The 21,385-nt window shown below is 36.9% G+C and overlaps 4 protein-coding genes across 6 annotated transcripts; 1 reads left to right on the top strand and 3 right to left on the bottom strand.

The window, feature by feature from the left end:
- Window positions 1-3,499: 3,499 nt before the first annotated feature.
- LOC111793293 (ureide permease 2) lies at window positions 3,500-7,443 on the bottom strand. Of its 3 annotated transcripts, XM_023675144.2 has the most exons (9): window positions 7,284-7,408; window positions 7,148-7,195; window positions 6,552-6,850; window positions 5,555-5,693; window positions 5,254-5,428; window positions 4,710-4,741; window positions 4,513-4,613; window positions 4,053-4,427; window positions 3,500-3,900 (listed from the first exon to the last, which is right to left on the bottom strand). In XM_023675144.2, the coding sequence occupies exons 3-9, from the start codon at window positions 6,786-6,788 to the stop codon at window positions 3,745-3,747; spliced, it is 1,215 nt and encodes a 404-aa protein (XP_023530912.1). In that variant the 5' UTR covers window positions 6,789-6,850; window positions 7,148-7,195; window positions 7,284-7,408; the 3' UTR covers window positions 3,500-3,744. The 3 variants fall into 3 exon arrangements, with proteins under 3 accessions (XP_023530912.1, XP_023530896.1, XP_023530887.1); XM_023675128.2 differs by lacking the exon at window positions 7,148-7,195 and having other exon boundaries at window positions 7,284-7,443; XM_023675119.2 differs by lacking the exon at window positions 7,148-7,195 and having other exon boundaries at window positions 7,271-7,431.
- Window positions 7,444-9,212: 1,769 nt separating this feature from the next.
- LOC111788133 (PLASMODESMATA CALLOSE-BINDING PROTEIN 2) lies at window positions 9,213-10,801 on the bottom strand. Its single transcript, XM_023668354.2, has 4 exons — window positions 10,637-10,801; window positions 10,304-10,546; window positions 10,176-10,212; window positions 9,213-9,765 (listed from the first exon to the last, which is right to left on the bottom strand). Exons 1-4 carry the CDS (start codon window positions 10,686-10,688, stop codon window positions 9,498-9,500), a joined length of 600 nt encoding a protein of 199 aa, XP_023524122.1. The 5' UTR covers window positions 10,689-10,801; the 3' UTR covers window positions 9,213-9,497.
- A 2,718-nt stretch (window positions 10,802-13,519) lies between these two features.
- Window positions 13,520-15,673, top strand: LOC111789518 (uncharacterized). Its single transcript, XM_023670219.2, has 5 exons — window positions 13,520-13,761; window positions 13,866-13,938; window positions 14,548-14,599; window positions 14,719-14,788; window positions 15,319-15,673. The coding sequence occupies exons 1-5, from the start codon at window positions 13,663-13,665 to the stop codon at window positions 15,403-15,405; spliced, it is 381 nt and encodes a 126-aa protein (XP_023525987.1). The 5' UTR covers window positions 13,520-13,662; the 3' UTR covers window positions 15,406-15,673.
- A 2,457-nt stretch (window positions 15,674-18,130) lies between these two features.
- On the bottom strand, window positions 18,131-20,813 carry LOC111788500 (14-3-3-like protein GF14 iota). Its single transcript, XM_023668840.2, has 7 exons — window positions 20,625-20,813; window positions 19,673-19,979; window positions 19,433-19,520; window positions 19,223-19,332; window positions 19,006-19,154; window positions 18,565-18,617; window positions 18,131-18,475 (listed from the first exon to the last, which is right to left on the bottom strand). The coding sequence occupies exons 1-7, from the start codon at window positions 20,698-20,700 to the stop codon at window positions 18,467-18,469; spliced, it is 792 nt and encodes a 263-aa protein (XP_023524608.1). The 5' UTR covers window positions 20,701-20,813; the 3' UTR covers window positions 18,131-18,466.
- Between the last annotated feature and the right edge of the window lie 572 nt (window positions 20,814-21,385).

Here is a 21,385-nt window from a genome sequence, read left to right as displayed (position 1 = left end):
CTTGGCCATATAGACCTAATTATAAACTAATCTTAAAAAATATGATTTAACCCATTTTAATTAGGTCTAGATCTTTCCCTTTTTTGTTCTATTTTGTATCTCCAAATTTTTAAAATATTTATTTTGATCCCTAAAATTCAAAACTCCATTAATTTGTTAATATCAAAATAAATATGAGAATTAACAGTTTTTTTTTTAATATAAAAAATTAAAATAGAATATTTTAAAGTTTAAAAACAAGAAGCAACTTTACCCTTTTCAATTAACCAAATCTAATTAACAAATTAATTTAGTTCTAAAAAATTTGAAGTATTTAGTTATTTCATTTACATTATTAATAAAATAGTTATGAGCTATTGTTTAACTAATTAAATAAAATAAAATAATATTTTATAATCTACCTATTTTAGCCAAATATTTAATTTCATTTTTAAAGTTTTTTTATTTATACTCGTTAAAGATACGTGTTTGTTTAGATTACTATCAGTGGTTTGTTTAGATTGTTATCAGATATATCGATTAGTATCTAATTAAATCTGGTAAGATTTAGTTTTGATTTGATTTAGTTTTGATTTAGGTAGATATTTTAATATCTTTTTATATTCTCCGTATATATGCTCTTCATAATACAATATTCTTATCAACTATTCATTCACTCACTACTTCACTAACCAATTGGTATCAGAGTCATCTTATCTTATCAAGGGATATGTGAGATCAATAGGGAAGCACTAACAAATTGGTATCAGAGCCGTCTTATTAAGGGATCTGTGACATCAATATGGAAGAAGAATCCAGTTTTTCAGCGGTTGCACCACCAGTCTTCGACGGAGACAATTATCAAATCGAGATGCATGGGGAATTCGCTGCTGATAGATCCGTAGACAGTTCGTATGGAGACTTATCTGGAGGCTTTGGATCTTTGGGAAGAGAGGATTACGAGGTTCCTCCACTTCCAACAAATCCTATTGTAGCACAAATCAAAGCATAGAAGTAAAAGAAGACAAGAAAATCAAAGGCAAAAGCTTACCTATTTGCATCTGTATCTCAAATGATCTTCTCAGCATTGGGTGAGATTGCTTGGTTCTGTGTTAAATGATTCCAGAATCGTTGAAAAGCTACTAGTCACTATTCCAGAGAAGTTTGAAGCCACCATAACTACTCTGGAGAACACTAAAGACTTGTCAAAGATTTCTCTTACAGAACTCTTGAATGCTTTACCATCACAAGAGCAAAGGAAGTCTATAATGGCAAGAAGGGGTGATTGAAGGTGTCTTACCTGTTAAGCATCAAGACAACTAAAAACAAGAAAATTTTCAAAAACCAATCGGAGATTCATCTTATCAGAAGACAAAAGGAGCATGTTTCAAAAAATCTCATCCACCTTGCCGTCATTGTGAGAAGTAAGGTCATCCACCATACAAGTGTTGAAGAAGACCTGACGCCAAATGCTCCAATTGCAATCAACTTGGACATGAAGCTGTGATTTGCAAAGTCAAAGGACATGAGAAAGAAGTAGATGCACAGGTAGTTGATCAAGAAGAAGAAGATCAATTGTTTGTGGTCACTTGTTCTTCAGACAAAGAATCAAGCGAGAGCTGGTTGATTGACACTGGGTGCACAAATCATATGACATATGACAAGGAGTTTTTTGAGGAATTAAGAGATACTGAAGTCGAGAGAGAACAGGGGAAAGAAGTAGATGCACAGGTAGTTGATCAAGAAGAAGAAGATCAATTGTTTGAGGTCACTTGTTCCTCAGACAAAGAATCAAGCGAGAGCTGGTTGATTGACACTGGGTGCACAAATCATATGACATATGACAAGGAGTTTTTTGAGGAATTAAGAGATACTGAAGTCGAGAGAGTGAGGATTGGCAATGGTGAACACTTGGAAGTCAAAGAAAAAGGCACAATAGCTATAACAAGTTATAGTTAGGAAGGTACAAAATTTATTCCAAATGTTTTATTTGTACCTAAAAGATAAAAATCTGCTGGTCAGTTACTTGATAAAGGCTATAAAGACTTGTTCAATGTCAAAATGAAAGGAAAAAACTTTGCTCTAAATCTGACGGAGAAAGAGCAGATGAACTTTATATCCAGAGCTAGTGCCACTGAGATTTGGCATAAAAGACTTAGGCACTTTCATCCTCGAGGTTTGCTTCAGATGCAGTCAAAGAAGCTGGTAGAAGGACTCACATTGATGATGACATACCTCCTTTCTGTGCTTGTAATTTTGGAAAGCAACATAGGCAACCCTTTCCTAAACAGGCATGGAGAGCCTAAAAAAAACTGCAGCTTTGTGATCCTCCGCGAACACCATCATTAAATAGTAATCTTTATTACATTATTTTTATTGATGATCTAACAAGAATGTGTTGGATCTTCTTGCTGAAGCAGAAGTCAGAAGTTGTCGGTATATTTTGGAAATTCAAAGCCAGAGTTGAGAATGAAAGTGCATACTTGATTCAGACGGTAAGATCGGATAATGGCAAGGAGTACACTTCAGAAACTTTTAACCGGTTTTGTGAAGAGACTGGAATTGAACATCAATTGACAGAACCATACACTCCTCAACAGAATGGCGTCAGTGAAAGGAGGAATAGATTCATAATGGAGATGACGAGATGCATGCTTCATGAGAAGAATCTTCCCAAACGTTTTTGGGGAGAAGCAGCAAACACTGCTGTGTACTTGCAAAATCGAATTTTAACAAAAGCTGTGAAGGACCTGACACCATTTGAAGCTTGGTATGGTTAAAACCTTCTTTAAAGTTTCTTAGAGTATTTGGGTGTCTTTGTTTCACTTACATTCCACAGGTCAAGCGTGATAAGCTTGACAAAAAGGCAGAAGCTGACATCTTTGTTGGGTATAACACTATATCCAAAGCTTACAGAGTTTTTCAACCACACACTAGTCGTGTTATTGTGAGCCGAGATGTTCATTTTGCTGAAAATGAGCAATAGAATTGGGAAGAATTGACGAAGGTGAATCATATTTCTAATGCACCAAACAATTTAACCTTTGGTAGCATGTTAGAAGAGCCTGAAGATGAACTACAAGAAGAATTGGAAGATGAACTACAAGAAGAATCGGAAGATGAACAACTTGATGTTTTGGTTGATGATGCACATGTGAGAGGTACAAGGTTACTGTCTGATATTTATCAAAGATGTAATGTAGCTGTAGCTGTTTGTGAGCCTGCAGGGTTACATGATGCAAACAAACAGTCAACATTGAATTGCTGCACCTGTCAGAGGAGGAGCTTTCGATGATCGAGAAAGACAAAACATGGGAGTTGGTTGATCGACCTCTAAACAGAAAGATAATTAAAGTAAGATATGTTTAAGAAAAAATTTGAAGTTCACAGCCTATAAATAAGAGGAGTGTTAAATATCACGTATTTGTTTAGATTACTAGTATCTGATTAAATCTCGTTATAGGAGTTGATTTAGTTTTGATTTGTTTATTGGTTTGAAACCAAATTTTCTCTAGATAGATATTTTAATATCTTTTTTATTATATATATAGTCTTTTTGCTCTTCATAGTACAATCTTCCTATCATCACTCATTCAATCACTCACACTTTCCCTATCGATAGGACATAACATTATTGGGGAACATTATTTCTTCTTCGTTATTTCATACTATTGTACAGAAACTGCACACATAAAGTTCAGTACATTAGAAGGAACAATTTGCACAATCTTGGCTGCTGCTGCGATGCGCTAATGACTGGTTCTTCTAAGGTTTTCGATGTCCTGATGAAGCCATTAGGATCCCAACAGCTGCAGTAAACATAAACAACATGCTGACAAGCAACACGTATGTTCTCCTCGACGATCGACGGTATTCTCCAAACAGAACAACTCCCCAGAACGTGCTCACGAGTGGAAATGCCTGAAACAATCATTCGAGATTGAAGCAAGAAAATATGGTATGTGTTCTAAGTATTGAAGTATTGATATAATTAAATTTACTGTAAGACCAGCTGGAGCGGTCAATATTGAGTCATCATGATATTACAATCATAGAGAGGTGAAGAAACTGACCTGCACAGAATCAGCTGCTGCATATCCAGCAGCTTGGCCGCCCATGAACTCCAGACCATTGCCAAACCCACACAGAAATCCAGCCAAGAAGGCCCATCCTCTACCATTCCAGTCATTCAGATATGCTTTGAATGTTGTTTTGGGTAAGTTAAGTAGAGGGCGGTAAAGGAAGATGATGTTGAGAACGATGGCTATGACAAAACAAGAGGCCGAGAAGTAGAAAAATGCGGTATAGACAGCCAAGTGTGGCACACCTTTCTTTAGAGTATGCCATTGATCGTTTGTGGCCAAATTGAATGCAGGTGAGAACAGAGAAAGGGAAACACCAGCAAAGAAAGTTAAGCACAGTCCAATTACTGTGCCCTTACCGAACACCTGCAGCATCATGCAATATCAGAATACGATACATAAGGAATTCAACCACACAAAAACTGCTCGTTACTGCAGTGGCATTACAGACCTTGATGGATCGTCTGTTTTCAAGCTGAACAAGAAAATCTGCAGTCCCAGCCTCGGCCTTTCGCAACGAACCATCAGCGTTCTCCGGGTCCGTTGATTCAACTATGCAAGTCCAATTAAAAGAAAAAAGTTAGCCTCACTTAACTTGCAAAGAATGAACACAAAGAGAGTAGTAAACTATGGCTCTGGAAGTTTTACCCCTACTAGGAAATCCAGCGACATCTATTGGCCTGTAACAAGGGATTTGAAAGTAAACATTATCATAAGGATATGTTCAAATGCTTCCACTGCAAGAACACGACTTCACTAGAATTTAAAAACATAACTTCCAAAACTAGAGGTATATAACCGTGAGATCTCACATTGGTTGGATAGAGGAACAAGTGCGTGTGAGGATGCAGGCCCCGAAAGGAAAAATTCAAAGAGGTCAATGTATGCTAGCAGTGGGATTGGGCGGTTACTGATGGTATCATAACTAGACACGGGACGATGTGCCAGCGAGGACGTTGAGCCCCAAAAATGGCCAAACACCAGGTGGTGTGCCAGCGAGAACGCTGGACCACGAAAGGGAAAGTCTAAAGAGGACAATCTCCGTTAGTGGTGAGCTTGGGGTGTTACAATAACTAATCAAAGGTTTGGATTTGAGTGGCAGGCAACTATGGGGATATGAATAAGATCATAACGTTGACTAATATATGAAATATATCGAAAATAAACACATTGGTAGACATAGAAAACATACTTCAGCTCTTTATCGGAATTGGCCGACAAACTGTTCAGCTTTGCTTTGTTATCAGCCGTGTTGGACGAGTGAACAGCAGAACCAAGACATACCGCAATCACAAAGCAAGCAACGCCAGGGAAAAGGATCTCAGCTTTGTTAATCTTGTTATCAAGAAAGTAGTTCAATGTTGAGCCTTTAACAAAAAAAGAAAAGAAAAAGAATCAAGCAATACATAGAGGAGGGATCCCATGAGACTTCAGGCACATATATTTGAGAGACATATGGAGATAAATAGAGTGAGAACAAAGATGGTGGAGACCTATAACTACTATTATGCTACAAATGAGCACTTCTGTAACAGATAAACCAACAAAGGCCCAAGCATATTGAGATGAAAGATTTCCGAGACTCAATGCTACACCGCCCGCCATCGCAAACATGACAGAAGGCCAATTATCCTGCATACAAGAAGAATCAGCACCAATTACAACATGAATAAAATTACTCATTGCCTCCAAACTTTCATCATTCTTGCACAAATATAACTGCAGATGCCCTTCATACTCGTTTTATGAACATCAAGCAGGTTAAGTTAAATGAAATCAAATATTTTCTTCCTTTGACATGCACCATCTCTATCACAGAAGGTCTTAAGACTATAGAGTAGCATATCAAATCAACTTCCTTGGGGAAAAAAGTAGGATAGATCAAATGAAAGTTTCTTGTTGATCATCTTTATATATCCAGAATTAGAAAGTATAAGAGAGTCCCTTCTAGTCACCAACATAGAACAGAAAACGATTGGAGAGGATTGTGAGATCACGCATCGATTGGAGAGGGGAACGAAACATTCTTTATAAGGGTGTGGAAACCTCTCCCTAGCAGACGCGTTTTAAAACCTTGAGAGGAAGCCCGAAAGGGAAAGCCCAAAGAGGACAATATCAGACAGCAGTGGACCTGGGCTATGACAAACGGTATCAGAGCTACGCACTAGACGGGGTGTCAACGAGGATGCTAGCCCCCAAAGGAGAGTGGATTGTGAGATCCCACATCGATTGGAGAGAGAAACAAGTGCTAGTGAGAACGCTAGGCCTTGAAGGGGATGGATTGTGAGATCACACATTGATTGGAGAGAGGAACAAGCGCCAGCAAGGACGCTGGACTCCGAAGAGGAGTGAATTATAAGATCCCACGTCAGTTGGAAAGGGGAACAAAATATTGTTTATAAGGGGGTGGAAACCTCATGCTTGGGCTGTTACAACATAATCACAAGCAATTAAATATGGAACCAAGAGTAAATAAACGATCAAAGCAACCTGAGAAAGCTGCTGGATAAAATTTGGAGAAGCATCTGAGCTCTTTCCAACCTCACCAAGTGTGAAAGCGATGATTACAGCAGCTAAAAAGTTAGTTATGGAGTAATCAAGGTAAGTATGTTGAGGAAGTCGCCCCCGTCGTTCGAGGAGAGTCAAAAGTGCAGGGAAGGTCCCCAAGAAGCAGAGCGACAATACCATACATGCTATGGCACCTTCTTTACTCTCTACCATATACATTCTTTAACCTCCAACAATCTAATCCCCTCTGGTTATATATATGGTCAATCAACAGCGAAATCCTGCAGAGATCCGTGGTTTTAATCAGTCCCAATGTTTTTCTTCATTGAGAAAACACTTAATCGAAGATCGAGCACAATAATCAACAAACCAGTGACGATAACGAGAAATCTCCAAATGGTAGAGAAAACGCAAGTCCCAAAACAAATGATAATAGATCATTGTGAGTGTGAACACTAAATTACATTTACGTGCGGGTTCCTAACTCGGACATGCGAGAAGGAAGCAAGAGAAACAGATTTTTCAAACGAAACCAAAACGATTTACAAGTTTAAGGTCACGAAGAGGTAAAATCTAACCCCAAATTCAAGAACGGATAACGTTTTAGTAGGATCGAAGGAACAAATCTGAGAAAAATAACAACAAAAATCGGAAACGAGTAAGTTCAGAAGACGAAATCAAATAGATTAAGAAACAAAAACCTTGAAGTCGAACCTCAGTAGATTTGAGAACGCTAACTAGCAAGAACAGAATCAGTTGCTCATTTCCAAAAATTCGGGAGACGAGGACAGATTCATGGAGTCACAGTTTCCGATCTTGCAGAAATGGTAGCAAGAAAATGGTGGCACAGTCCCCCATACGCAATTATTATAGAATATCGAGTGATGAGTATCAGGTAATGACAAGACACCACTGAAAGTCGCTTTCGGTCAACTTTTCTTACACTAAGTCAAAATTTCCATGCAGTTTAAATTTCTTTAAGTAGCCACTTATTAAAGTTATATTCTCCGCATAATTATGATTATATAGTTATTAAACTTATCTTTTAGAATTATTTTATTTCTTATCCTACTAATTTAATACACCATTTACATTTACATACATACATATATATATATATATATATATAAAATATATTAGGAGGGAACCATTTATTAAAAAAATAATAATAATAATAGTAATTTGGTCCCGAGCATCTCGCATTATCCCTACAATGATTGGGCATGCTATTGCTATTCATAATGGAAGGGACCGTTTGCCTATTTATATAATCGATCACATGGTAAGTCATAAATAGGAGAATTTACACCCACTCCAAATTTTATGGGACATGTGAAAAATGATAATAAATTCGTCGTTAATAATTAATATTGAATATTTATCGATCACTAGCATATATTGTCTGTTTTTGCCTGTTACGTATCATCGTGAGCCTCGTGGTTTTAAAATGCGTCTACTAACGAAAGGTTTCCACACCCTTACACACGTCTGATGTCTTTACTACTAGTATATCAAATTCAGCCCAAGTTCCTTACTAGTCGATATTGTTTGCTTTGACCCGTTACACATAGTCGTTAGCCTCATGATTTTAAAACGTGTCTATTAAGGAGAGATTATCTTGTCTAGTGTCTGACTCTAATACCATTAGTAATAGCCCAAGTACACCGCTAATAAATGTTATCCGGTTTGGAGATTGTTGTGTATAACGACAATCTCATAAATTTAAAACGCGTTTTATTATGGAGAGGTTTCCACACGCTTATAAGAAAATGCTTCGTTCTCATCATCGACCAATGTAAAATCTCACAATAATAGTGTTAATATTCACAATAAGAGAAGATAAAAGATAAATCTAAATCAATTAATCTTTTGAAAAGTAGGTACGACAAATGCCACCAAACTTTTTTGGTGTTGTACTTGCAAATTCAAAACGTTGCTATATACCTCAACCGTGGCAATGACCCAATTGCAAGAGCGAAGCTCCTTTTTCTAGTATAGATGCTCCTAAGCCCCCAACATGTAGTGGCAATAACCCACAATTGGACGAGCAAAGCTCCTTTCCTTGGGACAAGTAGTCGTCAGCTTCACGGTTTTGAAACATGTTTACTAATGAGAGATTAACCCATATGACGTCTGACTCTAATACCATAAGTAACAGCCCAAGTACACCGCTAATAAATGTTGTTCGTTTTGGCTTGTTATGTATCACCAACAACCTCATAGTTTTAAAACGTGTTTAATTAGGGAGAGGTTTCCACACACTTGTAAGAAAATGTTTCGTTCTCATCTCAAACCAGTGTAAAATCTCACAATAACAGTGTTAACATTCACAATAAGAGCGAAGCTCCGAGCCTGTAGTAACAAAACCCACAATTGCACGAGCAAAGTTCCTTTCGATGATAAGTTCATCCCAGATTTGAACTAAAGACCTTTTTTTCGAAAGTAAATCATGGCAAAAATTTTAAAATATTAGAATTAATAAAAGATGCTAATTTTTAAAACATTAGAATTATTATTAATATTTAAAATTATTATAGTGATAAATTTTAAAATATTAGAATTATTAAAAGGACTATATAATATTTAAATTATTAAATGCAAGCATTATTCCAACTAATTTAAGAGGGGGAAAGGAATGGAGAATGTTACACCAACACAAATTAGAAAATAAATCTCTTAAAATTTACAACACCATCATTAACACCCAAAGATTCTTAAATCGAACTTCCCCTTCATCTTTTTTTTTTTTTTTTTTTTTTTTTAATGGAATTACAAATAACAAAAAAAAAAAAAAAAAAAAAAAGCCTCTCTTCTCTAGATTCTTCCTTCCACAGCCAATGGTCAAAAGTAACTCCCACCCTTCCCCGAACGGTACGTGGCAAAATCTCAACCATTCATCGAGATCCACCAACCGATCCGCCATTTTCATCATCCCCAGAGAAACACTACGGCTAACCACAGAGTTGAGCCCACAGCCAAAAACGAGTTCCTATTATCACTGAAACCCACGCCGCCGCTGCCGCTGCCATCGTTGAACCCGCCGCTACCACTCGGGCTGATTCCGTTGTTGAACACCGACGGCGTCATTCCTGGACTCGTCGACGACGGCGTCCCAGGTGGAGTCATCGTCGGCATCCCTGGTGGAGTCATCGTCGGCGTAGTTCCACTGGGGCTCGTCGGTGTTGTTCCCGCATTGCTTAAATACAACAAAAACCGGCAATAAAATAAATGACATGTCGATACAGATTTAAAGAAATCGGAAGATCTGAAGAACAAGACGACAAGGATAGTTGAGGAAAAAAAAAAAATCATCATCATGGACAGCTCACGGCACCAAACAGAGTGGTTCAGGTCAGTTCATATGATGCTCTCACTAGATCTAATCATAACTCCATTACCCAAAAATATTTAAAAATTAAGAAAATCAAATGATATCTCCAAAGCATTGAAACGCAAACCCAGCACCGACAAGTCTCTGGTATTAGTCAAAAATGGCGACATTGAAGAACAGAGAAATCGATGGCCCCAATTAAGAAAAATTAGCCGAATATTGTTGAATCTGAAAGCAAACAAGGACAAATTCGGTATCAGGCTTGGAAATGGTACCTGGGGCTAGAAGGATAGACGCAACCAGAGGGCACGGCTGTAAAAAATTCACAAGGAAGAAGATGAAATCAGTGGACAATAATGGGTGTAAAACAGGACAAGAGGGTAATTTCGAGGGTCCGGCTTACTGGCGGTGAGGGTAACGCTGGGCGTGGCGGCGCCGCCGAAGTCGCAGCTTCCTTGGACTTGTCCCTTCCGCTGGAAATAGCTGTTGACGGCGTAGTTGCAGTGATCTTTGACGGTGTTGGGCTGAAAACAAGCGCCATTGGTGAGGATTGGAGAACAGTCAGCTCCAGCTCCACAAGCATAGTCTATTGCCTTTTGAAGGACTTGCTGACTCACCCCATCTCTACACAAGCAATAGTTGGCATCTGAAACGCAATCAAAAACCAAAATCAATGAAAACCCATAAGGGAAATCTCAAGAAAACAGCCCTGAAAAAAACCCATGTCGAAACTTACAAGATCGACCAGTTATGGCAAGGAAGAACACTAAGAACGCGAAAACAGCCATGATTGAAGCAATACAGATTAAAGAACTTGAAGAACCCTAAAAACAGAACTCAGATTTCAATGGCGACAAGAAAGAGCTATGGAAGAAGAGAGCGGTAAGGAAAGGGTTTCTTGATTTTTAGTTTTAATTTTTTTTGGTAGAAATTAAAGAGAATTAGAAGGGAAGGGTCATTATTATATACGAGCACGAATACGGTCAGTTTTAGTTTTTTTTTTTTTTTTTTTTTTTTTTTTTTTAACGCATTTTGAAGTAAATTAAATATGATTTAGATGAAGTATCTATGGTGTGGGAAAATGCGCAATGGGCGCAGAGGAGGGAAGCTTTGTGTCATGCATTTGACCGTTTGTGTAAAATTCGCTCAAACGGTCTTAAACCCACGTGGGTTATGATAACCTAACCCCACTTTTACTCAACCCAACTGAATGGTTAAAGCTGCGCTGGTAGGCTGGTTTGGTGGTGCCTTTGGTCCTACGCTCACCAGTCGGTGTGTCACCGCCTCTCCTTTTTTTTTGTTTTCTTTCGAGGAAAACCTCCCTCCATCTTCATTCATCTGTCTTTTGTTCTTTTCTATTTTATGTACAAATTCCAGTTTTACTGCCATATTTAATTCGAAAGTAAAGCCATATTTTCGGCTATGTTATTTTAGTTCTACATCCGTTAATTTAAGAAATAATCATTAATTTATAATCAATGAATACTCTCTCCATTAATAGGAGACCTTTCCGAAAAGCCGAGAACAAAACCATGAGAGTTTATGCTCAAAGTGGACAATATTTTGGAGAAGCCTAGAACAAAACCAAGAGAGTTTATGCTCAAAGTGGACAATATTTCGAAGAAACCCCGAACAAAACCATCAGAGTTTATGCTCAAAGTAGACAATATTTTGAAGAAACCCGGAATAAAACCAGGAGAGTGTATGCTCAAAGTTAACAATATTTTGAAGAAGCCCACAACAAAACCAGGGGAGTTTAGGCTCAAAGTCGACAATATTTCAAATAAGTCCAAAACAAAACCATGAGAGTTTATATTCAAAGTGGACAATATTTCAGAGAAGCCCAGAACAAATCCATAAGAGTTTATGCTCAAGTGGACTTTGGAGAAGCCCAAAACAAAATCATCGGTGTTTATGCTCAAAGTGGACAATATCATACCCGAGAGTCGTGATTCCCAACAATTTTCATGTATTTATTTAAAAATTATTTATTTTTAATATATATATTTTCTTCCAAAAACCACTCATTATTAAAACGTGTTTTTTTTTATAAGACGTTTAAATTTAAAACTAAAAGAAAGTATCAATCTGAACGTGATCTTACAAACAAGATTTAAATTGTCGTCTTGTAAGTAGAGTTGAAATTTAAAACTAAAAAAATAACGTATCAATCTAAGCATAATTTTACAAGCACGATTTAAAGCGTCGTCTTGTACGTACATGATTCGGTCACCGAACCAAAAGAATCCTTGATGTTACCATGTAAAACCTTTTGGGTTGTTTTGGATCCTTCCAAAAGGTAGCAAAAGGGCAGGTTTTGGGTCCCCAAACAGGGCGTGTTCATATTAAGAAATAAGAAGTAGCTTTAATTCCCAATTAACATAATTAATTAAGTATGAGAGAATATATTCATACATAAAGGGCTGAGAATTTCAGTTTTAATTAATCTTTTTTGCACATAAAATAAATAAAAGTCTCTTATAGTTTTAATTAATTCAATATATGAAAATAAATAAATAAATAAAATACTTTACATATTAAAATTTTAATTTTATTAATAACAAGGTGTGAATTCTCTTTTTGACCCTTGGTTTGTGATGGAAACAAAGCCATTGGCTGGGGTTTAAAGTGAATAAAAGAATATAATTTTGTTCTTCACCATGAACATGTCTCAAACAAATTGTATCTTTTAGAAAAATTCAAGCGAATTTCTAAAAGCTTTTTATGAATTGGGCTCCACTCAATTATTAGATTCCACGTCATTGCCTCAATATACAGTGAAAGTGATCTGTATGGTTCTCAAATTAATATATATATATATATATATATATAAAAGCCTACCACTCCATAGGGTCAACTTTTTCTTTACTTCACATCCCGAATTGAACTTCATCAAATTTTGTCGGTTTGAATTTTGAAATTTTGGTCGATTACAAAAGAGGATTGAGTTCATTTCACGTGTCGTTGATCTTTTCGATACAAAATGTATAACGGAGTCTGTAAATGGTTTAGCATAGACATGGAGGATTCATGCATCGATGGAACTTAGATGGATGGATGTTTGGGAGGTCTCGATAATATGAGCAACAATTATAGGTCTAGATGGACATATTTGAGAAAGCTATGTTGGCTGATGACATCTTGGATTTGGGATGACGTAACGACATGAAGGTCATGTTGTTACGAATCAAGATGAGACAGGTTGATTAAGGTCACAAGCATAAGACAATTGAACATGCATGCATGGACCGTATGTGTGATCAAACAAGCTAGATTCTACATGAATTGTATTCAGGTTTATAAATCGAAATGGAAAATGTACAGGATAGAATGGCTCCAGAGCGGAAAAGAACCATAAAGTGACGTTCTGATACTTACCCAAGCCGTATAGGACCTAACTCGATAGACCTCCTAATATATTGATTATTGTGTATTAATTTATGATTATTGTCATTATTTTATTTTATATTTAATAATATTAAATCGTGCAAGAAACCAATGGGCCAAACCGAAGGGAAAAAGAGGCCCACGATCTTTCAATTGGACGTGTGGTAAGTTGGGCCGGCCCATTGTTTGTAAAGAAACCGACCGAAAACAAGTTTTGTCGTCGTCGCTTCCGTTCCCGCGAATCAAACAGCCAAAACCCTAACAAGAAATCAGGGAAAAATTATGATTGCAAAGTTCGGTTCATTGTGGAGGGAAAAACAGAAAAGTGGAAGAAATCGAAACTAAAAACTCTCTCGAGGCATTTGCAGATTATTCATGGAAAGCGGCGGCAAAGGGAGAGAGGAAGAGCAAGACGGCATTTCTGTACATTCTCCATGTAAAGCTCCACCGTCCTCCGCTTCCTCTCTTCCCAAGGTCTCTCTCTCTCTCTCTCTCTCTCTCTTCTTCTTCTTCTTCAGACTTGTTTTATAACTGCAGGAATTTGAATTTTTCTATTGTTTTTGGTGTGTTGTGGCTAGGAGCAACCACAGATTGAATTGGAACTCAAACTCTTGCAAGCTCTTGAGATTTATCCGTTAGTCAAGTTACAAGGCAAGTTTAATTCAACAATATTCTTTCTAGTTTTTAATTGTAATATCAAGGCGTGAGTAGTTTATCAGTTTTCGAGTCTGTTCATCCTCAGTATCATCGTTGCCGAATCCTGCATTTTAATCAATAAGTGAGAATTGAACATGTTTCATATTTCTGCATTCAGTGATAATGATTGACTTCTTACTGTTACTATCATTTTGCGTTGTCTGATGAAAAGTAGTATGGAGGATTATAAATCAGGATTGAGGCAGCCATTCTTACGGTTGAGAAATGACTGGAAGAGAGTACTAAGCGAATTAAGTTTATCTTCCCGCAATGCCATTCTGCTTTTCACTGGAAGCGTTTACCGATTACGAATAGGGAGGAAATGTTGTGAATTAATTATATTACGATCAATAAAATCACATTATTTTATAACCACCACTCTCGAGAACATAAGCAGTGAATTCTCGTCATTATAGGGAACTCATTCTTTGTCTTGCAAGGAAAGGAAATAAACTTTAATGTATTTGCTCATGATTTCAACTGATTGCATACTGCTTATTGGTCTTTTATTTCCCTTCTACAAACGAGCTTACTGTCAAAGAGTTATCGTCATTTTTCATATAGGCATACATCGCCACTTTGTCCTCTTCGGGTTGATGGAATTTCTGCGAAGAAGGTTTTCTCTGCCCCATGTACCACCTTCCTTGCGTTTTTTATTGGGCTTTGACCCTAAAATCTAGTGGCTTCTACAATTTCTTTTGCATACTCAATTGGTTTACCTTCTTCTTGTCACAGCTTTGATCGTCCGTTCTCTTCTGATGAGGTTTTACAGTTGTTGGATCGGTTCTATAACCTGGAAATGCTGGTAAAAAGAATCACTACTGCTTTTCTTTTGTCCTTATTTTATTTTTGGCTGTGGGCTTCATTTTGCTTCAAAAGGAAGATAATCTAAATAGCGTAAATATTTTTTTTCATAGGAAGTAAATAGCATAAATATATATAATCTTTAGTGTACTCGAACATGTCACAAATTCACCTTTCTTGTATTCACTATTTTTGAAAGAAAAATTTACCAATTCCTAATAATCATATTTATTCTGGAGGGCCATGAACTTGTGACAAGTTTGGGTACATACTCAGCGGAGCTCTGAGTTTACACCTGACCTGATAGATCATATTCATGTTCTTTATAAAGAAGATACCATTTCTAGCTTGATTAGCAAATTTGTCTCGGCATATTAAAATTTACGTTTTTGAAGAGTTAGAACCAAATAACGTGGGGGCGTTCCTTTACAGTCCAAAAGTCGTTTTTTTTTTTTTTATTTTGTCCTCTTATTAACTGATGGGATATATGTGCTAAGATTGCTTTCCTCTCCGCATCACACTATATTTCAGAAGCCAGACGATGAGGAAATGGAAATTCTGAATCAAGAGGAAGATTTTTGCTTACCTCAAACCTTCTTCGTCAAAGAAGAGTCTTAAGGCAAATTGTTCATATGGATTAGTACCTTAGCACTGCCTGGCATACGATAGTTTTTATTTTCTAGGGTCGTTCTGTTTTCGTCTTGTAAATGTCAATATAGAATCTTTTGCTGGTTAGTATAACCAAAGTTTCCCTTTACGAGTATGAATTCTTTAGTGTCTATACATGAGACGATCATACTCAATTGAGCTATAAGCAACATTTGTATTTGTGCTGATGCTACATGAATCCCTCTCTGGCATTGGATAGATTTATCAATGCGTAACATCTACACTTCCATATTTCAAATTAATCTTTCCCTTATGGCCGGTAATGGCCGAGAAGGGATTCGAACCCTGACAACCTCAAGAGATGAGAGTTGAATGGTGACAACCCCCCATTTCTATGACTAGGTGCGAACTAGGAAGTAAGAGCATGATCAAACCCAGAGTCACAGGAATTTGAATGAGAGGATGTTAAGGATATTTAGTAATAAATTATAGTTTACCCTATATATTATATTTGATATTTTATTATAAGGCAAATATCTAATATTTGCCTTATTACCATAGGTATCTTTCTATTTATTGTTATTTCCATTTATTACTATTTCCATATTCTTGTAATTTATTTGATTATAAATAAGATAACTTTCACACCATTTACGTGTGGTGGATTAATCAAACATTTACATGGTATCAGAGCCCCTTCGGTTTAACAACCCCAAATCCTTTCTTTTCAATGGCTTTTGAAATCTTCTACTGTTCTTCTCCACCACCCCTGCTGGCTTTGACGCCGCAGGAGCAGTCTTCATGGCTACCGCAGGCGGAGCCGATTAATTACTCTTCGGCTCCACCCTATTGACCTCCAAATCATCCTTCACCATACTCTGTACATACAACCTTACCTTTTCCAAACATAGTCTCTTTCATTCTCTTCTCAATTTTCTCTTTATCCTTCATAGAAACCCTAATTTTAGGATCTTCATCAGCATTTCTCTTCAGAAATATACAGAATCTCGATAAGCCTATCGACCTTTTGCAGAGATTCACCTTTGGAATCTAGGCGCCGCACTGGCATCTTCGCCAACCAAGTTGCCGCCGCCCTTCTCGCCAAAATTGGCTCCTTCGCCCCAATGTGGCGACTCTTCCGGCTGCCCTTCTTGCCAAAATTGGCTCCTTCGCCCAATGTGGCGACTCTTCCGGCTTCAACATTGTCTTTATCCCTTGCTCTAGGTTTCCCCTTCTACTTCTTGGGGTTAGACATATTCTCACCAGAGCCAAGGCAGCATCGTCGCTGAGCGACAATCCCTCTTCATGGGTTAGACATATTCTCGCCGAAGCCAAGGCAGCATCGCCGCTAAGCAGCAATCCCTCTGCAATTTTTGATGGCCAAGAAAGTGTTTCTCTACGCCTCCTGTGAACCAGGTTGTTGACATCTTCACGAAAAGTGTTTCTCAACCACTTTGAATTTTTCAGATCCAAGCTTCACGTTTGTTCAAATCCGACGCTCAGCTTGCGGTGGGGTGTTAAGGATATTTAGTAATAAATTATAGTTTACCATATATATTATATTTGATATTTTATTATAAGGCAAATATCTAATATTTGCCTTATTACCATAGGTATCTTTCTATTTATTGTTATTTCCATTTATTACTATTTCCATATTGTAATTTATTTGATTATAAATAAGATAACTTTCACACCATTTAGGTGTGGTGGATTAATCAAACATTTACAGAGGAGAATAATGCACTGAGTGTTGTAGGAAAATTATTGAATGCACCGAGTGTTATAGATATGCAAATATGCATGCTTCTCAAGTATGGTTTGGTTTGGTACATAATTGAAATGTTTATTTCTTGTGCATTAGTCTACGCCTATAAATGCATGGAAAGGAAGTAGGGAAATTACCATGTATAATCCTATGTCTTCCCCTTTACTGAACATAAGTCTCATCTCCAATAGAAAAAGAGACTTTTTGAAGAAACTTTGTGTTTAACAATCCTAACTTTCTTTAAGTTGTTCACATGTCACTCTCGGGGGTTTAGATTTGGTATCCCTAGAACGGCAGTAAACTCTTGTGACCCACCAACTTAGGAAGCAAAAAAGAATCTTTAACAACTATTATTATTCAAGATCTGAAGCCTCCTACTCTACCTAAGCTACAAATCTATTGCTACATCAAATATTGACCAACAATTTAGTAGGGATGTTAGAAAGCTTAGTCTAATAATATTAATGAGGATTTTAACTTATTTTAGCATTATATTTTCATTTTTTTAAAAAAATTATCCATTATCATCAATATATACTCTCTCTCTCTCTCTCTGTCAACCTCATTTGGTCTCGATTTTGTAGAACCATAAATCAGTTGGTTAAAAGGATACATATTTTCTTGGGAAAATTTTGACTATAGAAAATAAAACTAATTCCCAACATTATCAATCGACTGAATAATCCAAAGGTGAGATACTTAAATGTCCTACTTCACATGTTTGAACTTCAAATATATTTAAAAAGGGGAAACACAAATCTAGAACCTTATAGTTAAGACGGTTCTCTCTCAATAATGGCCGATTGCATTATGGTCCTCTCTCAATAATGAATAAACAGGCTATTGCATTATTTCGAGCCGTAAGTTAATGTTTGTAAACATGCCTTGGTACTGTTACTTCAATTAGAGCCCCATGTGCAATCAATTCCACGGCATAAAGAGATGTCGGGAAGACCAACCCATGGATGCCATAAAGATCTCATCAATTTTGCCCAAATTCAAACAAGGTAGTTTAGTTTACATTTAAATTCTCAAAAGGAAAGAGAGTAAAAGAAAATGAGCGACGACAGGGGGAATGAACTGACAATTCAATACTTTTAAAAGTTCAGCCTAATGCCGTGAAACAAGAATGGGGAAACAAAGATTTAATAAATGGATCTAATTAATCTTTCTGGTTTTTGGTTGGAACCAAAAAGTAGCTAATATCAGCACAAGCCACCATTGTACGGGTCCATACTCCGTAGTGAGTAAAGGTGATGGATGTCCAATCCAGTCGTTGCGTGAGGGCTATTTCATTCTCCATTACTGCTGCTGCACATGGCAAAATTTAGATTTTAAGTGAGTATATATATACACACGCTAAAAGCTCGTGGAGAAGATCACGCATGAAAGAAAGCTACCTCGGGGGCTGGTACTACGGGTTTGGAATCCTCACCTTTGACGTTTTCTTCACCTATATAAAAGCAGTCCAGAGTAAGTCCACGCGTTTATGGGCATAAAACTTAACATATTACATCAAAAGGGGAGAATAATTTCGGCTTTTCAAGCTTAGAAATGACTGAAAGTCTGAATTCTTATTTTTCTTGGTTTTATTTTTTTGGGGTGGCTAGAGGAAACCTGATAATTGTCCATATAAAAAGATTATGATAAAGATTTGAAGAATTTTATACATGAAATTGGCCCACAGATGGTCTAAATCCCTCTTGGTTTGGATATGGGTAAACAGAGTGCGGCAGTGAGGAGGTGCTCTTTGCGTCAAAAAAGTATTCCCTTTTTAGGTGTTTTATTATTTTAGTTTTTTTACAAAACTACATCTATATCTAGCCTCAACTACAAAATACCTCCATCTTCTGGTAAATCAGATGTCCAGAGAGTAAGGTTGTCTCTCAGCAACTGCATTATGAGGGTACTGTCCTTGTATGATTCCTCACTCAAAGTATCCAACTCTGCAATTGCCTCGTCAAAAGCTTGTTTAGCCAAGTGGCAAGCCCTAAATGAATTAGAACAAGTTAGTCAACTCTTGGTGTGGAATTAATTCCAGAAATAAACTACTTTTACCTTTCAGGGGAGTTCATAATCTCATAGTAGAAGACAGAAAAGTTGAGAGCAAGCCCAAGACGGATTGGGTGGGTTGATGGGAGTTCAGTATTTGCGGTGCTTGATGCAGTCTATCATGAATTCAGTAAAGGGAGCATGGAGTAAGATAGCTGACGAATAAAAATCAAATCATTCAGTTCTGGTAAAAGAAAGATTGAGAAATAAACATGCCTCGTATCCTTTCAATGACTGGTCAGCTGCCTCCTTCCTTTCTTGATCTGTTTTGAATTCAGCAAGATATCGGTAATAATCACCTTTCCTAGAATCATCCATGCAAAATATATGATTAGAGATCCCATCCCAAATAATTTCTGGTGGTATTGTTAAACACGAAAAAATCAGTTGAAATGTTCAAGATTTTGACCATGCGATAATCAATTTAGAACGAAAAATGCCTCCCACAAAACTCACATCTTGTAATAAAAGACCGATGCTTCTGAAGAAGTTGAAGAAGGAATGAGATGGTTGTCAATAATAGTCAGAATATCGGTGCAGATCTTGGAAAGCTCCTCCTCCACCTTCTGACGGTAACCTTTAATAAGTTTAACATTATTCTCATTGCTTTTGGACTCCTCCTTCTGTTCAATTGAGGACATGATGCGCCAAGAAGCTCGCCGAGCACCTATAACATTTTTGTATCCAACAGAAAGCAAGTTTCTCTCTTCCATGGTTAGCTCAACATCTAGTTTAGCAACTTGTTTCATACACTCCACCATTTCTGTGACATTAAAATACAAAATATACAATAACTTTATTGCAAAATATATCTACAACAATTGATAAAAACATAAACAGATTCCTTCATCAGATGAAATGATGAAGACGACTTATATTGCGTTTGAATAACAAGATGACCTTAAAATGTGATCTAAAATGTTTACAACCTGGAGGATATGAAATAAAATACGATCTGGACCATGTCCAAACTAAAAACAACCGATGAACGCGAAAATAACAGTTAACAACGATCCAACTATTCACAACAACTCTTCCCAAGCTCATCAACGCCATCCGTCAACTCGATTCAGATATATGATGGAAACAAACAACAATTCAATTCCAATAATTCTAACTCCTTGTTCTCCTATTACCAATAACACGATTCCAATCTCTAATGCATCATTATACAAATTTCTAAACGACAGATTAAATCACAAGTGCATCTAATCTAACGCAGTAAGAAGCAATACATTCTAATCGCACAACGAAATAACGCCATTTTCACAGAAATATAACAGCAGTTCCAGCAAGGCAACGAAAATACTAAAAAATCGGCATACTCAACAACATTTCCAACGCACATTGCACAAAGATGAGATCGAAACCGAAATGCTGGATATTAAAACAAAGAAGCCGTACGTACCGTCGTAGCGTTCAGCCTGTTCAGAAAGCTTGGCCATGTAGACCTGCGTTTCTCTTTCCTTCTCGGCGGACGACATCGTAGGAATCACCGGAGCGAAGAGAAAGAGAGGAAAGGGAAATTGAACGGAGAAATGTGAAAGGCAAGCGGGGGAAGAAGAAAGCGAGTTGGGTGAGAAAGGAAGAGAGATTTGTTGAAATTTACGTGTATAAAAATAGGAGGAGAGGAGGAGAAGTTGACGCCAGGGGTAAGCCTGAGATTTGATCTGGACCGTTCATTAAGGGGTATAGTGGGAATTTGGGAGGTGAAAAGCGCGCAAATCGTACTGGGCTGTTGTGGGGGATTGTACGACGTCGTATTGCTTCCGGTTTGCGTAATAGTTGGATTTGTTCAAAACGTGCGATCCGAAGGGTTGGACGGTCTCTCTCGTCTCTTTCGTGGCAGGATATGTGATATATCTACTTTCGGTGATGCCATTTTTATTATTTATTTATTTATTTATTTCTAATTTCATTATTATTATTATTATTATTATTATTATTATTATTATTATTATTTTCTAGTTATACTTAATTTGACTATAGAATTTTTATTCTTACCCTACTTCAATAAAATGATCATGAATATTTGAAAATGAATATTTTATTTTATTTAAATATAAAAATTGAACATAGCTGAGTAATTTCATTTTTCACGTAAACTTAAGTCAGTAAATTAGTTTTTACCTTTTCCCTTTCTCTCTCTCATTTTTACCATTAAGGTTT

The sequence above is a fragment of the Cucurbita pepo genome, chromosome 1, assembly GCF_057944985.1.
Source record: "Cucurbita pepo subsp. pepo isolate OVF chromosome 1, ASM5794498v1, whole genome shotgun sequence".
Classification (NCBI taxonomy): domain Eukaryota; kingdom Viridiplantae; phylum Streptophyta; class Magnoliopsida; order Cucurbitales; family Cucurbitaceae; genus Cucurbita; species Cucurbita pepo.
The sequence above is the reverse complement of the archived record's forward strand: the minus strand, read 5'-3'. Positions and strand labels throughout refer to the sequence as shown.

Bases quoted from the DNA above. Each gene is read 5' to 3' on its own strand.
- LOC111793293 (XM_023675128.2), bottom strand. From the start codon at position 6,788: ATGTATATGGTAGAGAGTAAAGAAGGTGCCATAGCATGTATGGTATTG. The intron at 4,428-4,512 runs GTCTGTAATGCC...ATGATGCTGCAG, and splicing joins AAAACAGACGATCCATCAAG to GTGTTCGGTAAGGGCACAGT. The intron at 3,901-4,052 runs GTCAGTTTCTTC...TGATTGTTTCAG, and splicing joins CAGCAGCTGATTCTGTGCAG to GCATTTCCACTCGTGAGCAC.
- LOC111789518 (XM_023670219.2), top strand. From the start codon at position 13,663: ATGGAAAGCGGCGGCAAAGGGAGAGAGGAAGAGCAAGACGGCATTTCT. The intron at 13,939-14,547 runs GCAAGTTTAATT...TTTTTCATATAG, and splicing joins TCCGTTAGTCAAGTTACAAG to GCATACATCGCCACTTTGTC. The intron at 14,789-15,318 runs GTAAAAAGAATC...ACTATATTTCAG, and splicing joins TCTATAACCTGGAAATGCTG to AAGCCAGACGATGAGGAAAT.
- LOC111788133 (XM_023668354.2), bottom strand. From the start codon at position 10,688: ATGGCTGTTTTCGCGTTCTTAGTGTTCTTCCTTGCCATAACTGGTCGA. The intron at 10,547-10,636 runs GTAAGTTTCGAC...ATTGCGTTTCAG, and splicing joins TGCCATAACTGGTCGATCTT to ATGCCAACTATTGCTTGTGT. The intron at 9,766-10,175 runs GTACCATTTCCA...GTTGTATTTAAG, and splicing joins GTCTATCCTTCTAGCCCCAG to CAATGCGGGAACAACACCGA.
- LOC111788500 (XM_023668840.2), bottom strand. From the start codon at position 20,700: ATGTCGTCCGCCGAGAAGGAAAGAGAAACGCAGGTCTACATGGCCAAG. The intron at 19,333-19,432 runs GCATGTTTATTT...AATTCATGATAG, and splicing joins AGTCATTGAAAGGATACGAG to ACTGCATCAAGCACCGCAAA. The intron at 18,618-19,005 runs GTATTTTGTAGT...GCTTTTATATAG, and splicing joins TGATTTACCAGAAGATGGAG to GTGAAGAAAACGTCAAAGGT.